The following is a 16026-nucleotide window of genomic DNA, read 5'->3' as shown; positions in this document are numbered from 1 at the left end:
CTAAGTAATCTAGTCTTCTCCATAAAATAACTGGAATATGGGTACTGTCATACCAAATACATAGAATTTTTTTAAGTGCCTTGGTATTAAAATAATGAAAGTAACACAAACAACTTCTTGCGACAGTTGTGTCTGCAGGACACAGGATGACAGCATAAAATCAGAGACAACCAAAGAATGCAGTAAAAGAAAGGTATAATTAAATCACTCTTCAATGAAGCTTGATACAAGCACACCAAGAAAGTGCTAATGTATGGACTATCAACAGAAAGATTAACTAAAAGTTCATGCGAGCAAGAAAATTCCATGTCTTCAACAGTTTTTTTTCTCCGATGTATGGACTATCAACAGAAAGATTAACTAAAAGTTCATGCTAAGCAAGAAAATTCCATGTCTTTAACAGCTTTTTTTCTCCATATTCTCTTGTATACTGTTAGAAAACAGCAACCAAAGCCAAACCACAAAACCCACTGAATTAATCTAAGGTAACCTAATCTCTATTATATCAGCACCAAGAGGCCTCTGAAAATTATGCATCCATGCAGCAAGGTCCCAAACCAACATTTTTTGTAAATTATAAAACCCCAAAACAATACAATGATTTAACACTGTTTCAAGTTTTATTAAACTTTTAAAGCAGTAGAAGACATTGAAATAAGAAAGTAAAAACTATACCCCCTTACAATTGCCCTATCAGGTAAACTAAAGGTCCACAGACAATGTCTTGGGGATCATAAAAGGTAACTTGAAAAGGAAGCAAATTGTCTGCAGGCTTAAATTCACTACACTGGGGTCTATACTAGGAAAAAATAAATGTTACTGGATTATATATTGAAAGAGGTTGAAAACTAATATGCCGTTTACCTGTACAACCTGAAAGTCTCTAAAAACTCAAATTTACTCTTCACACATTTGGATACATTTCTACAGAGAAGCCAATCTCTTGGATAATCCATAGATACTACTTTTCCTTCCTTCAGTTCTCAAAAGGGAAAACATCTATGTTTCCACTGTTTCATGCTGCCTACTGCTACATGTTAACAATTAGACTAAACATATTCTCACACAATAGTTAAGTCAAAACTGCTGTTTTATACAAAGTTTCTTCTATTATTCTTTGAAATACACCAGTGCATTTCACAGTTGAAATTAACAGCTCTCATTTCAAACATTTTTTTCACCACTTTGACACTGTTTATTTATTTACTCAATGAACAGAGGAAAAATTATATATATATATATATATATATATATATATATATATATATATCTCACATTTTTTATAATTTTTTTTTTAATGTGAAGAGAACACATTTTTTGTGGATAGTCCACATTTGTTAATCAGGACAATGTTTTTCAAACTCATGTTTTTTCCCAGAATGGTTTTATTAAAAAGTAAACAATATGTCCTCTCTCTGGCAACTACAGGTAGGGAAAAAACATGAAAACACTAATTAATACTAAAAAAAAATAAAAACTTTATCAAGGTTTGGTCAACAACATACTAAAATCACACACACAGTGCAGAAAATTTCAGTCCCCTTTAGAAAACTCATAGTCAAAAGCATGACCACATTACATGATGGCAACAGAATACTAAATTGATCTTTATATATTGTGGAAGAATCTGCAATTTTACCCTAATTTCTTTTGTTTCTTTCCACAAAAACACTGAACAAATCCTTAATAGACAAACCAAGGAGCAACACACTGGCAAAGGCACTGTCAAAACCCAAAACCAAAACCAAGTCCAGCAAACAGTGGAATTTCTGTGCTTAATTTCATACAGTATTTAAAAGACATGTGAATTCAGAAGTAAGAGAAGTTGTTATTTTTTAACCACATTCCTTAACAATCGAAGAAATTTGGCTGTGTAGTCTTCAGAGCAAGGACAGCTTTTTTATGCTCTGGTGATGTTTGATGGTCTTGCACAACAAACAGCAAGAGCAGCAGCTTGGTTCATGACAAAGATACTGTAACACTACAGAAATATTGTCCTGCCATGAGAAACAGAGATTAAACACCTGGCTGCAATCAAAGCACTAAAAGTGGTCAGAAGCATAAATGCAGCTCTGTGAATCAACTTTAAATATATTTAAAACCATCTTTCTTAAGATGCATTACCAAGAGGTACAAGAGTGATACAGTATTGTTTGTAATGGGTTTATGCTTTTTAGAGAACTGATGTCTAACGAGGCTGGGCTTACGGTTCTAGGGTAACTCAAGTCAAAGAACCCACAGGGGAGACAGAAACCAGTGTGTGGGTGTTACTGCAAAGGTTTTTCTTTCCTTGCAAATCTGCAATCTTATTTTCATAACACTTATCCAAATGAAAATCTGAAGCTGCTAATCCTGTATAAAAGCTTAATGGAATTACTCCAAGGATTCAAGAGCTACCATGTAAGCCCTAGTTACTCAGGTTAGCAAAGAAAAGGAATAGATATAATCAAGATGACACCAGGGGAAGTCACCAGTACCGTTCTGAAAGATTCTGCCCTGGGACCTGTATTACCTGATAAATTCCTAAGTGGCCTGAAGATGATATGGGTGACACAGTTTAGAAGCTACGAAAGAACAGCAAGTGATCAGGAATAGTGACTTCAGAGCAACTGAAAAAATACAGAAGGCCATTATGAAACTGGACTGAGCGATAAAAAAGTAAACAAAATACAGCACAGGCAAACTTGAAATGAGGCAGAGGGGCAATAACCACCTGATACTATTCAGGGATAAATCAATGAGTTGTGAGCTATTAATCCATGTCTCTCCATGGATAGACACTGATTGTTCAACCTCTATTTTTTGTTACTAGAAAGTACTAATGAGTTAGTAAGATCTACATACAAAACTTCACACAACAGCTAAAAGAATTTCTTGCAAGAGATACCAAAGACTCAAAAAAAAAAAAAAAAAAAAAAAATTAGATGGCCTTCAATGGGAATCGAGTAACACAGATCCCTTGAGAGTTTTCAACTAGACAAACCGTATCAGGGTCAGGAAATCCCCCTAGGCTGAAAATAGTGTATGGCTGAGGAAGAATTTAGGGGAGGTATCATTCTCCCTGTTCTGTTTTTGTCCCTAACTGCTCCTTTAGAGATGCTGTTGCAGACAAGTGCAGGGTTTGTCAAAGCCTTTGTCTGAACCAGTACAACTGTTCTTATAAAACATTTATGTTTACCATCATACAAGAACAACACTTCAAAAAAATAGTTGCTGGAGGAGTGCAACAAGCTGATCCACTCACAGGGCTGCACATTATTAACACACAGGAACTTTGTTTAAAGGAGTCAAAACATCAATCCTGTCAGGGAGCAAAAACTGAGCTATAGGAAACAACTGTTAAGGGATGGCAGAATTAGCAGGTGAGACACTTGCACTAGGGGGTCAGTTGCATATAAAAGACCCCAAATTCTTGTCATCTGTGTATTCTTTACTTCTGCAAAACCAATATGTATATAAACTTGAAAATGTAAAACGTTTAAGCTAAGGAAAAAAGGCAAGACAGAAAGGGGAAAAGCATGACCTAACAACAAAACCTGCAGACACTCTGTACACCCCAAAACTTCATCATTTCATAGAATTGCAAGGTTTGAATGTGCCTTCATAAACAAGACTCCTTTGAAATGCAGGCTTGTAAAGAATCATCTCTGCAGAATGGAGACTTATGACGTGGTCCTTCAGTATATATAATACAACTTAAAAAAATCATTAATAAGCCTAATAGTTGGCAAGTTTTGCAGATCATGGTTCAGTGGGAGTCTTGATAATTTGGGAAGCTAATTTTATCTTCAAGATGGAAGTATTTTTATTTCATAGCATCACTCAAGAAACTGCTTCAGGAGGTCAACGCAATATTAAAGCTGCATTAAAAAATCCCAAAAGCAAGCATGTCATTATGCAGGACATAGAAACCACTTCAATAAACAGAATGGAGCTCAGAGCATTTCTGACAAAATAAAACATGACAAAACAATCTCTGGGTACCACAGATTATGCACCAGTTAAGTTTAAGTACAGCATATCTGTAACTGGCAACCACCTCAACCCAAAGAATTGTATCTCCAAAAATTTTGCTATTTAAGAAGGACTTGAAACTGTTAAAAATACTTCCATTGATCAAATTTAAGAAATGGGAAGATATCTATAAACTGCCTGAATCTAGAGAAGTGAAATGCTGCCTCACTATTATCAAATGCCTGTCTGCCATTAACAATGGCAACAATTACATTATTTAAGAATTTGTCCAATAGTTTATCCAGCTACCAATAGAGTACTAATAATTGCATTCCAAACTTAAAAAAAAAAAAAAAAAACCAAAACATAAACTGACATGAGAATTTTTTCCCAACAATGGCAACAATTACATTATTTAAGAATTTGTCCAATAGTTCATCCAGCTACCAATAAAGTATTAATAATTGCATTCTAAACTTTAAAAAAAAAACCAAAAACATAAACTGACATGAGAATTTTTCCCTCATTTAGTTTGTTACTGTCTACACTGGTGTTTGAACCAAATTTTACTTTGTTTAAACATGACTACTTTTTTTTTTTTTTTAAACTTAGCAGGAACAGAAAAAATGTACACATATAGCATAACTTAGGTGTATGATAACTTTTTAGAACTTTAAAAATACAAGTCAGCATCTAATGACAAATTAGAATTTTGGTAACTATTTTTCACATTAAAAATTCATTAAAACTATGTCACACGAAGACTTAAAGGAATTACTACTTCTGCCATCACAAGTACCAGTTTGCAAAAACCAGAAGTGATCATTTTAATAGCAGTAATAACTAACTTCCAAGAGAACAACAGCAGCAGCATTTTGACAGAGAAACCTCTGTGGATGACTTGAAGGTGAGTTAGTGTAACAGGAACTACACTGTCACTGTACATTGCCACCAAGAGGGGACAAGACATTCCACTGCTTCTCTCATCCTCCCCTCCATGTTCCCACCCTCTTGTCCTTGCACTTAACACATCCACTGCGTGGTGGCAGAGATGAACTGTACCAATTTTTTGTTCCAAATAGAAAGATTTCATTTCTGGTAACCCAGTCTTCAAAAAATACAAATCAATGATCAACTCGCTCTCTCGCCACGGAATTTCTACATGTGGCATAAGAGAGGAAGTGGGGTTGCCCCTTTCAGCAGCAACCCACCATTAGATCCACTTAAGAATAACAAGAAAACAATAGGAAGGCAGAATGCAGAAGCAACATTTTAGTTAATTCAAATCCAAGTCAAATCCAAATCCAGACAACGATTATTCTTAGGAATGTGAAGTGTGGAAGCCAATTCAGGTACTTCAATAGGTATGATATTTACTTCCAATATTTTTACAGAAATTCACTAGGCACCCATGCAACCACACCCTGTACTTGTAACATCCAGCAGACTCAGTCTCAAATGGTAGCCTGGTGATAAAGAAATTACTGGCTCCTTCAGATTTGCTGGGAGAGAGGCAGGTGCTGCTCTGTAACTGAGAATAGGATGGATTACCCAAGTGTGGAGAATCCAAGAGAATGTGTGGTAGTGCAGAAGGCAGCATGTGCAGACAGACCTCAAACACTGAGACATTGCCTCACCTCACATTTCACCCTCCAACCATCAGTATAATTTCAGCACCACAAACATCAGCTTTCAGACCTTTCTGCAACATTTCTTTTACCACTGAAGACTGTTGTATGATTTAAGTATTTCAGTTTAAACTTGCAGACCTTAACAGTGCAGCAGGGCAATGCCAGAGACACGCATCTTGTTCTCCCTTGTTTACCTCAGTTTATTACACAGGGATTGCCTGGATGGGCTGCTACTGGACCTGAGAGATCCTGGGGAGAAATACTTTTCTAGATGCAACTTCAAGGAGGAGATAGCTACAGTCTTTTCTGTTCAGTCCCATGAGAATCTTCACATGGACACTATCAGAAGCAGTACCTTCTACTATGTACACAGATAGCAACAGACTACACATCATTAATTACCATCATCATACTTCAATACCATTTCCTCACATTTAGGGCAACATTAATGGAGTTAACAGACAAAACCAAATAGAACTGCAATCACACAGATGCACATATTTTGAGTTCACCAAGGCATTTATCTTCAGGATTTTTAGCAGGTAAACTCTGTAAGCTTTCTACTACTTGTTTCTCACTATATTTACTAGCCTTAGTATCACCTAGACTATATGCAGGACTTAAAAACTCAATACAGGATGCAGTCAAGTAATGGAAAGACTAGACATATGCTCTTGACTATTCGATAATTTTCTTTCCTGCCCTCCTGATGTCCTTTATTTACTTAACTTTTAGAGCAGTTCAAACTTTCTACTACCAACAGGTACTTGCCTGTATTTGAACTCCATTCCCCAGTGGGATGCTCATGCTTGGAGGCCCATGCACCAAGTTACACGCGTGTGCATCAAAACAGACGTGGCCCCAGTTCTGAGCACCTCAGTGAGTAGACACAGGCACCCACCCATGTACCCCAACATGTGCTGCAGACTCCTCCCAGGCACAGGCAGCCACCAGGTGGAATCATCCTCCAGGCCACCAGTGGGACAACCCTGATAAAATATTCAGTGCTCTTCATATCAGCCAGAATTCAGTGGCCACTCTTGTAGTGCAACCATACAGGATTTATTTCAATTAATATACAATTTACTCTCGGGCACACACTGCATCTTTCAGTCGGGCAAGGAAAAGGAGAATGAATTATGAATGCCAAAGATCCAACCATCAGTGTTCATTTAAAAGCTACGATATTTGTCCTGCTATTTATACTTGCAAGGTTAATAATCCATCTGTATATAAACAGCTAACTCATTAAAGACCACCCTGTATACTTTACTCTGGTTTATTAATTTCTGTAATTTGTATGAAGGTCTTTTCTGAATACTTACTATTGATGTTTTCTTACTTGGTCTGCAGCACAGGGAGTTAATTGCTATTTTGCTGAAAAGCTTTAAATAGCCTCAAAAAGAGTTTAAGAACAAATATAACTTCACCTAACTATCCAGCCTTTCAACAGTTATTTTAATATAAAAAAGCTTCTCTAAATTCAGTTCAAAGTCATATATAGACAATGTTTTTATTAATAAGAGTGTAAAAACTTACAGGATGTGTCAGCCACAGGAGGCTCAGTAAACACAAAGGGTTCTGACAAGTTGAATTTGCAAGCTCTACAACTTAACCAGCAGAGAAGATACTGAATTTACAGTACATAAAATATGGTAGGCCTACAAAGGAAATTGTTTCAAATACTTTTCCCCTGCCTCTCTACCACCTCTAATTTTTATTCCAAAATATTAGTAAATTAACTTCTAATTAAGAAATTGAGATCCAAAGTAGGATCCTTTGCAATTTTGAAGAGAACAGCAAGTCAACATTAAATAATTTATATTTTAGCATTTAAATGAATTTGCATAGGCATTTATTGTTCAGTTTATTTTGTAAGGTTGCCAGGCTGTCTTTTTCCATAAAAACAGTGATGATATTTGTTACCATATCTCCACTTTTATGATTAAGTATGTTGTTTAAAAACACTACTTATTTAAAAAAATTACTAACTGAATAAGTAGGACAATTTAATATTGCTCTTAAAATAACACATTTGCTGGTTAATACTTCAAATGACAGATGAAAAGGTAATTTTACTAAATTGCAACCAAAAAACCTCTTACAAAAACAGCAGGTCAGCATTACATTAATTCTCTTCAAGGAAGTTACTGTACTGTTAACCAAGGCATTTCTTTCACAATTCAAGAACAAAGTTACTAAAAAGTGGAACTTGGAGGTTTCTCAGAAGTCAGTAAGATATTCAGTTCAGAGTGGCTGGTGAAAAAATCATCTACATATGATACTAATATCTGAACTTACAGAGGCATTTTAAAACTTTTGTGTCACCTCACACAATTTAACAAGACTTCCATCAAAACTGCTAAAAAAACTTCAATAAAACAAAAATTACTAAAGGTAATTCAGTTTCACTGTCAAATGCAAGGCTTGAATTGAACTTCTACCTCAGAAAACAGAACTAGAAGAGGAATTCACTGAACAGTAGTCTTAGATAATTAGTAGCAGTAATTAGCTCAAAGTCTTCAGAGAGCAGAATCCAATATCATGAAAGCTTTTCCTGTACCCTAAAAAGTAAAGATATGAACCCAAAAAATAACTGGAAGCTGGCTCCATTTCTTTCAGGACATTCTAGTGTCCTGAATACAATGCAATGTTTTAAAGTTGCACATCCACTCAGCCAGTCTTCAATTTTGGTTCAAGTTCATAATAACACATTACAGTGTCACAAGGATCTAGTGAGAATTAATTACTCATCCAGTGGCAGCAATAGGCATTATTGATTTCTTCATTAGTGATTCTTCAAGCAGACCCTTTCCTTTAGGCTAATAAAACACACTGTTTTCTTAAAAAGTACATATGACACATGCTAAATTAACAAAATAACTTCTTTAATCAATCTGTGTATGTTTTAGCATGTTTTCCCACTTTACTGTTGATGATTATCATCTCAATCCAAGCCCTGACTATGCTAACACTACCTGGAATAACCCTGCAGAGGATACAGATCTTGCAACTCTGCTCTGCAGCTCTGATGTTAAAGCTGAACCATCTTATGTCAGGTTGCTTTATTTTTTCTGGCCTTCAGCTACCCCCAGTCTCTTACTCCCTTATCTCTCTCTCTGTACTATCTTCCACAGCCTATTTATGCAAAATCTCATCAGCAAGGCCATCATGTCTCCTTTCAGAATTCTTCTACAACCATGCTAGTCCATCTAACCATAAAAAAAAACCTCACAAAATTTAGCAACCTACAAAAGGGATAACAGCTACTCCTTTACATACAGCACCTTAAACACAAGCACATGAAAATGAAATTTTCGCTTGAATTCACTCAGAGGTACAGCTGATAGAAAACTTCATGCAGGTCTCTTTTCTCAATCCCAGCCAAGCACTCTATCCAGCAGACCTTGCTCCTTTGGTAAATTTAATAGTAACTAGAGGAAGATTTTTAAAAGCCACAAAAACTCCATGAAATTATTCAAATTTCATCCCTGTTACAATTTATTTTTATTTATTAACAAATAAAATATACTCTTTATATATAAAATTTATACTCTTTTTGCACAGAGTATAAATTTTCACACGCAATCCTTTCTAGAATAAGGCCTAGAAAGTTACAGACACAATTAACATTAGCATGGACTGCATATTTGAAATTTCTTCCTCAATACAGCAAAATCCAGAAATTTAAACATTCCCCAAATTATAGTAAAATGAAAATCACTACAGCAAGCCTGAGCACAGACTTAGTAAGATATAATTAAACTTACATGTAATATCAGAACTGAAAAAATGAATTTAAATATATAATTTATATCTCCACACGAATATAATTAAAATATTACATGTAATATCACAAGATTGAAAAATGAATTTAAATACTTCATTATTTAACTTCTACACTACTGCCTCAGAAATAAATCTCTTGGAAAGACACTTTCCATATGTCCTCTTTGGTATCAAAGTTATGGACAGAATTTAGATGCAGAAACAAAACAAACAATGTATAGTATTACGCAGGTAGTCCAAACATCCTGCATATGAAGTTATAAAGGAAGTAGATAATTAAAAATTTAAAATACTCAGTAGCTTCCAATAAAGCTACAGAAATAGCTCGTAGTAAGATGTCTGTGAAAGAATAATCTTTGTACTGAATGTTTAAGCTACTCAACTCTTCCCCCCAACCCCAACCACCTCTGTGGGCCATTAAAATACACTTTCAATCTCTGAACATCCATTAAAACGTACCCAACCAACTTTCATAAAAGTAAAGCAAGATGTTTTTTAATAAAAATATTATCACTAGCCCATCTAGACCTTTTTCTACTAACACATTTTGACAGTCCCGCAGTTATATGGTACTTCTGTCTAGAAAAATCTGTTATTTTCAAATTAACAAAAAAAACGTAATTTTTCTTCCAGTCAGACAATTTTCCTTTTGTCTGTGTACCGAAACGTAACTAAGCACACCAATACTCATTTGAAATTTTTTCTTTTGTATCATGTGATTGACTTTAGTTGGAAAAAATTCTTAGGGCTGGACTATGGGGATGGACGACACAACTAATTTCTGCAATTCCCTTTACAAATTATCCAACCAGTCTGTCACTTTTCGTGGACAAAAATGAAGGATTCCAATCTCTGTTCCACGAGACAGAAGAATATCCTAAAACCAGACTATCCCAACAAACAAAACATATTAAATAGCTTCTACAAGATCATCTGTATTCCAAGCTCTATTAGCAGTGCAGACAATGGGAATATTTCCTGCTACCTCTCCAACTCTACTGAAATTCTAAGTCTTACTGCCTTCACCACATTCTGCTTTACCAGACATTGTTGCCTATCCTATTATAGTACTAAATTGTTACTTTCAGTTATTAGCTATTGCTTAAAGAAGCAGCAAACTGAGACATGATTTTGCTAGGATCCCAGCTAAGTATACAAAGTGTCTATTCTGACTCTACAACACTAGGGCTAAAACCTAGTAAAATCCTTCAAGAAAATTCACCTGTGCAACCTCTTGGCTGCTTTATTCCCCCTATTTGCCTAGAAACAAGATGCTCAAGATGGACAAATAATGAAGTTTTGAACAGTATCTAGATCCTCCTCTGACCCTATTCCGGCTAGAATGCACAGCAAATGAGCAGAGGAAAATGCTGACGTCATTTTACCCCTATGGAATTTCTCTTACTTGGAAGAATAACAAATAGCAACAACAAAAAAAGCAGTGGGGAATGCTGAAATATGCCTGTGAAACAGGCATAATACGGTAAAAGAAGTTCAGGGTCTCCATTTTTTCTTCCTGGGACACATATTGATCTCTTTGACCCTTCCTTTCCTTCCAATTCCACTGCTAATGAGCAGAAAATGTGGAGGGTCATATACCCAGCCCAAATTTAGAGAATCTGAGGACTCAAAGGGTCTTAATCCCAATGGTGCCCTAAACAGACGGATACAATTCTGTTATTGTACACATGTTAATATCAATGTCAAGCAGAACACGGTGGGGATATACGCTGCTGAGGCTTTTAATGGCCTGTCTAAGGATTTCCCCCATAATTGTCAAGTCTTTGAAAATAAATAACATTACAAATATATAACATACTACTAATTTCATTCAAGTCACTTACATCCCCTCACATCTCAGTGATGAAAAGAGAAGATTTGGATACCTAATGATATGCATTATTGACTAGAAGAGAATGATTGTACACTACCATTTTAGCATATCCATACTAACAAGCAACAGCAGATGGAGGATTAGTACAAAATAAAATCTGTACAGTTACATGTCAAGTAACAATCAAGTTCCATGTCATTTACTTTTGTAAGGCATATTTTTGTCTTAAATAATACAGAAAAACGTCAATTACCGACTAACATGGATTGTGAGGAGTTTGCAATACCTAGGGTTTAAGCACTTGGTGAAGTACTTTGTTTTACACAATTATCTACTGAATCATCACGAGTTCACTTTTGATAGCTAAAAAACCAAAGTCAATTGGCAATTCCCACTTCATTCCAAGAATACAGAAGAAATATACTGTGTACAAGAGAAACTGTAAACATTTTAAAGGGTGTGAATGAAGAAAAGCAACTACACATTTCACAGAGGCCTCTGATCCCAAGCTTATAAATTACAGACTGAATCACTTATACACAGAAAACATCAGAATACAGGAATGCATTTTATTTCAAAGGAAAGACAAGCAAATCATACTATTTTCACCCTTCAGATCAGTATCAGGTACTGCAATGAGTAATTAAAACAAAGACAAGACAGAAAAAAAAGCACCGCACTTTCGCTTTTCTCAAAGTTTCATAACACGATTCAATGCGTGTATACTTTTAATCGAGACGACACGAGGAGAAGATGGAAACGAGTTTGCCGGAGCGAAGTGTCAGTTTGTGTCACTTCTGCATTCAGCTGTAACCTTCGCCAAACCTTGTCCCCCACCCCGCCCATCGCCCGCGAGAGGCCGCGGCCGGCGGTCCCGCCCCAGCGCGCCCGGCTCCCAGCGCCCATAGGATGCGGCTCCCGTCAGTCTCCCATCAGCCCAGCTCCGCCTCCTCAAACAGCAGCAGCCCTAGCCCTCCTATCCGCCTTTTGCCTTCAATAGGCCCTAAAGGACAATGCTGCTGGAAAGGGAAAAAAAAAAAAAAAAAAAAAAGAAGAGGGGAGCGAGCCCCGCCAGATCGGCCCCCGGGGCAGCGCTGTAACGCCGCGGCTCAGCCGGGGCGGTTTCCATCGGCCCCAGCCCGTCCCCAGCTCCCCCTCCCCGGCCGCTGCCCTCTGAACGCCCGCACAGGATGAAAGGTCACGGCGTGAGCACCAGCCGGGGCCGGCAGCGGTACAACGCCGTCACCTCAGCCTCGGGGTCAGGCAGGGCAGGCGAGGCGCTGCCCGGATCGGGATCTCCCTACTCCGATCCGAACCGCCGCATCCTCCGCTTTGCCGTCTGCTGGCGCCAGATGACACCGGCGCGGGCCGGCACCCGCGGCGGGTGGGTTCTGGGTGCCGCCTTTCCCTCCCTCCTTCTCCTCCTCTGCTCCCGGGCGTGAACCAGCCCGAGGGCACCGAGCCGCTTCTCCCGCTCCAGGCTGGCGCCTTCCTCCCGGCCGCGGCACAAGCCGCTCACCTGGCGCCGGGTCCCGCCGGGATGGAAGAGCATGGAGTCGGCGGCAGCCACGGAGGGCTCAGCTCCCCTCCCGGGCAGCGCTCTGACCGGGGCACCCCGGCCGGGCCCCCGGCCCCGCCCCCGAGCCCTGCCCGCCGCCGGCCGGCAGCCGCCCCCCGCCCGGGCCCCGGCGCCCCTGTCACCCCCTCCCCGGCCCCTTCCTCCCGCGCCCCCCGGCACGCTCCCGCCGCGTTGCGCCAGGCGCAACCCGAGAGCGGGACGCGCCGTCCCGGGAAACCGTCCTCCCGGCGGGAGCAGGCCCGGCCCCGCAACTCCTCCTCTTCCCGGGCTGTTAGCGGAGCGGGCAGGGATGCGCGGGCCTTCCCGGCCGGGCCCCGAGCCGCCGGCCCGGCGCTCCCGGGGGTCCAGCCCGCCTGTCCCAACGCAGCGGTGGGAAGGAAGCGGGGGAGGGGAAGGGCGCCCGCCGCCGCCTCCCGGCTCCGTCCTCCCGTTCCACGGGCAGGGCGGCTGCCACTCTCCCTCCCTCCCTCCCTTCAGCCCTGCCCCTCCCTCTGCTCCCCGGGCCCGCGGCGGGCATTTACCTGCCGTGGTGGCGCAGAGCGGGGCCCTGGGGCCTCTGGCAGCCGGAGGAGGCAGCGGACTCCGTCCCGCTGCTGCCGTCCCCGAGTGAGGCGGGCGGGACGGAGCCGGGACCTGCCCCGGGAGGCGTTACGTAAACCGGCGGCGGCGGCGGTTCCAGCGCCACGGGGAGGGAAGGAGGGAGGGAGGGGGCCGGGCCGGCCGCTCCGTCACCCGGCAACGGGACTCAGCGCCCCGGCGGACCGCGCCGCCGGCTCCGCCCCGTATCCCTCCGCCCAGAGGGCGGCCCGGATCCCTGATCGCAGATCCGTGGGGCTGCGCAGCGCGGGTGGAAAGGGGCTAGCGACCATCGCGCCGGTGGGCGGGAGGCCCGGGATGACGGGACCGGTCCGCTCTGCTCTGCTCTGCTGTGCTCCGCACTCATCCCTGTCCCTATCTCTGTCGTCTGTAGGGCCCGGGCGCCGGCGAGCCGCCTTCATGTCGGGGCCGCGGCGCAGGAAGGGCGGGGGGAGGAGGGGAAGTGTCCTTTGCCCTGGTTGTACAGCCTCCCGCCCGCCGGGAGAGCGCCGCGCTGTCCGCCTGAGGAGGGGAGCGGCGGGCGAGGCGCTCGCAAGTCACCGGGCGGGCCCGCGGGGCCGCCGCTGAGGCGGGAGAGCCGGCGGCCGGAAGCACCCGCGCCCTCCGGAGCGCCGTGCCGCCGGGGAGGGGAACACCCAGGCAGGGCCGGCGCAGGAATGCGAGGGAGGGAGCGGGGGATAATGATGGAGCGTAGCGGTGTTTGTCATGTGAGGTCCTTTTGAATTACTCCGAGAGCAAGGTTAGCAAATAAAAGTTTATTTTAGTGCGCAATGAAAGCCCGTCTGGAAGGGAAGTAGTCTGTTAGGAGATTGTTGCCATTGAAAGTCGGGTTTAGTAGGTGAGCTCCTCGGGAGCCGCGGGGATTTTGTTCCAATTGATTAAATGCCAGTTTAATCACAACTGTTTACACAACCGTGGAGTAATGAAAGGGCAACATTTTTAGCATAGTAGATGGGTGAAAATGGGCCACTGTAAGGCTGAAAATATGACAAGACACACCAAAGTACTCGTTAAGCTTCTTAATTAGGAAAATAATGATGCCCTTTTCAGGTGTACACTACCACCCCACATTTCTCAAATACACGAACACACACGGGCCTAAGGAAAGTCAATATTATGTAAGATGTCAGAGTAAGTCTTCTGTCTGTGTAATCCTGAGGTTTTCTTCCTTTTGTTCACTGCTCAACGTGTGGCTCCTAGAGTTCCAAAATGCAGTATGTCATCCATGTTGGCTCACACTGCTTCTTTTGTGCACAACATCTTCAGTCAATGGAACTAAGATCGCCTTTGAAAACATGATCCCCCAGTACCGGATGTGGTCCCATTTAGGCCTTTCAACAAGTTAAGTCTGTATTTAAAAAATACATCTCATAAGAAGCATGAATGCAAACATTGCCTCCCAGCCTATATATTCATTTCCTGATACAGAGCAACATTATTCTTATTTTTGTTTTAGCTAGGGTTTGCCAATTTTGAACATCCTTAGCGCCTAATTTAGTCATAAATCTGATTTAGGCTAGCCAAAAGTTAAGTGTGCAAGATTGTGTAGCTACATGATCGACCAGCATTCTCTTAAATGTCGCTGAGGCAGTCATTGATGTCATATGAATGTACAGTTAATCAGTTACTTTCTCCAAACCTTGCAGGAGTATTTTGGGAGAAATCTAAAGAGAAAGTAGTGCTTTAAACTGTGTGATAAAAGGACAGAATTGTTCTCTGAACTATTTAATTACTGTTCAAGTTATTTTCTTGTTATGAAAAGCTGAAACTGAAAAGCTTTGGGGGAAAAATCCTGCTGACTGTTTTCTGCTGAGTCATTCCCTGGGTTTATCAGAAGCCTTTCACCACCACTAACAAAACTCGCACCAATCACTATCAAGTTTTGTTCAGGAGCTCAGAATTTGAATTCCCCTTTTCAAGGCAGAATAAGATGTACTAAAATATGAGGAACCTAAGATTTGTCTGCACATGTCCTCAATGTATTAGTATATGTATATCGTCAATACAAACCCACTCTATTTCACCCTTTCTAAACATTTTTTTTCTCTGAAAGTTTGTAGAAGGAACAGATGCTCAGAACATTGGTGTTCTCCTAATGGAGCAAGCCAGAACATGGAGGCCAATTATTCTGAATATTCACGTAGTTGCTGTGTGGCATTTCAAATTGACCATTCTGGTTTTGTGGTCATATCTCAGGAACCAGGACAGTGGAACTTTTTTGTTTGTTGGTTTTTGTTGGGTTTTATTTTCCTAACAACCAACCCAGTTCTGATCTCCATTTGGCAAGCATTTCAGAAACAGCTGGTACATGACCATATGCTGTGCTGGCACTGCTGTGGGCTTATTTCCCACTTGTCCTCCTGGTCAATCAGAGTAGCTCCATGTGCTGAAGGACAGCTGGTCCCTTGGCATGCAAAGCAGCTAATGAACTTTTCCTCCAAAAAGCCGTAGGGATAGAGCATGTGAGCTGCAATCAGTAGTTTTTCCTTTCTGAAGTGCTATCAAAGATGGAAGTTTTCTATGGGAACCCTGTTTATTGCCTCTGTGTGACAACCTGCACCCTGAGAACAACTATGTGGGTGTGCATTGTAGGTGACAGCACTTGTTTGGAAAATGAAGGCTAAATGATCTGTGTTGAAAAG

General features: G+C 41.2%; 2 protein-coding genes across 7 annotated transcripts in view; one reads left to right on the top strand and one right to left on the bottom strand.

Annotated features, from left to right (window-relative positions):
* The window catches only part of KIAA0232 (KIAA0232 ortholog), a 65988-nt gene extending 52541 nt beyond the window's left edge, over positions 1–13447 (bottom strand). For 4 of the 6 annotated variants that reach the window (XM_041402564.1, XM_041402573.1, XM_041402563.1 and 1 more), the window contains exon 1: positions 13309–13444. The gene's annotated coding sequence lies outside the window, so the exon portion shown is untranslated. Of the gene's footprint in view, positions 1–13308 lie in introns of all 6 variants that reach the window. The other 2 variants (XM_041402568.1, XM_041402570.1) reach the window with 2 other exon arrangements.
* On the top strand, positions 12749–14931 carry LOC121335063 (translation initiation factor IF-2-like). The gene is made up of 2 exons (XM_041402836.1): positions 12749–14123; positions 14585–14931. Exon 1 carries the CDS (start codon positions 12749–12751, stop codon positions 13949–13951), a length of 1203 nt encoding a protein of 400 aa, XP_041258770.1. The 3' UTR covers positions 13952–14123; positions 14585–14931.
* The last annotated feature ends 1095 nt before the right edge of the window (positions 14932–16026 follow it).

This window comes from Onychostruthus taczanowskii, unplaced genomic scaffold (genome assembly GCF_017590055.1).
Source record: "Onychostruthus taczanowskii isolate IOZ18803 unplaced genomic scaffold, ASM1759005v1 scaffold2, whole genome shotgun sequence".
NCBI classification, from domain to species: domain Eukaryota; kingdom Metazoa; phylum Chordata; class Aves; order Passeriformes; family Passeridae; genus Onychostruthus; species Onychostruthus taczanowskii.
Note: the sequence above shows the minus strand (reverse complement) of the source record. Positions and strands in the feature narration are given on the sequence as shown.

Coding starts and splice junctions, on each gene's coding strand:
- LOC121335063 (XM_041402836.1), top strand. CDS start 12,749: ATGGAAGAGCATGGAGTCGGCGGCAGCCACGGAGGGCTCAGCTCCCCT.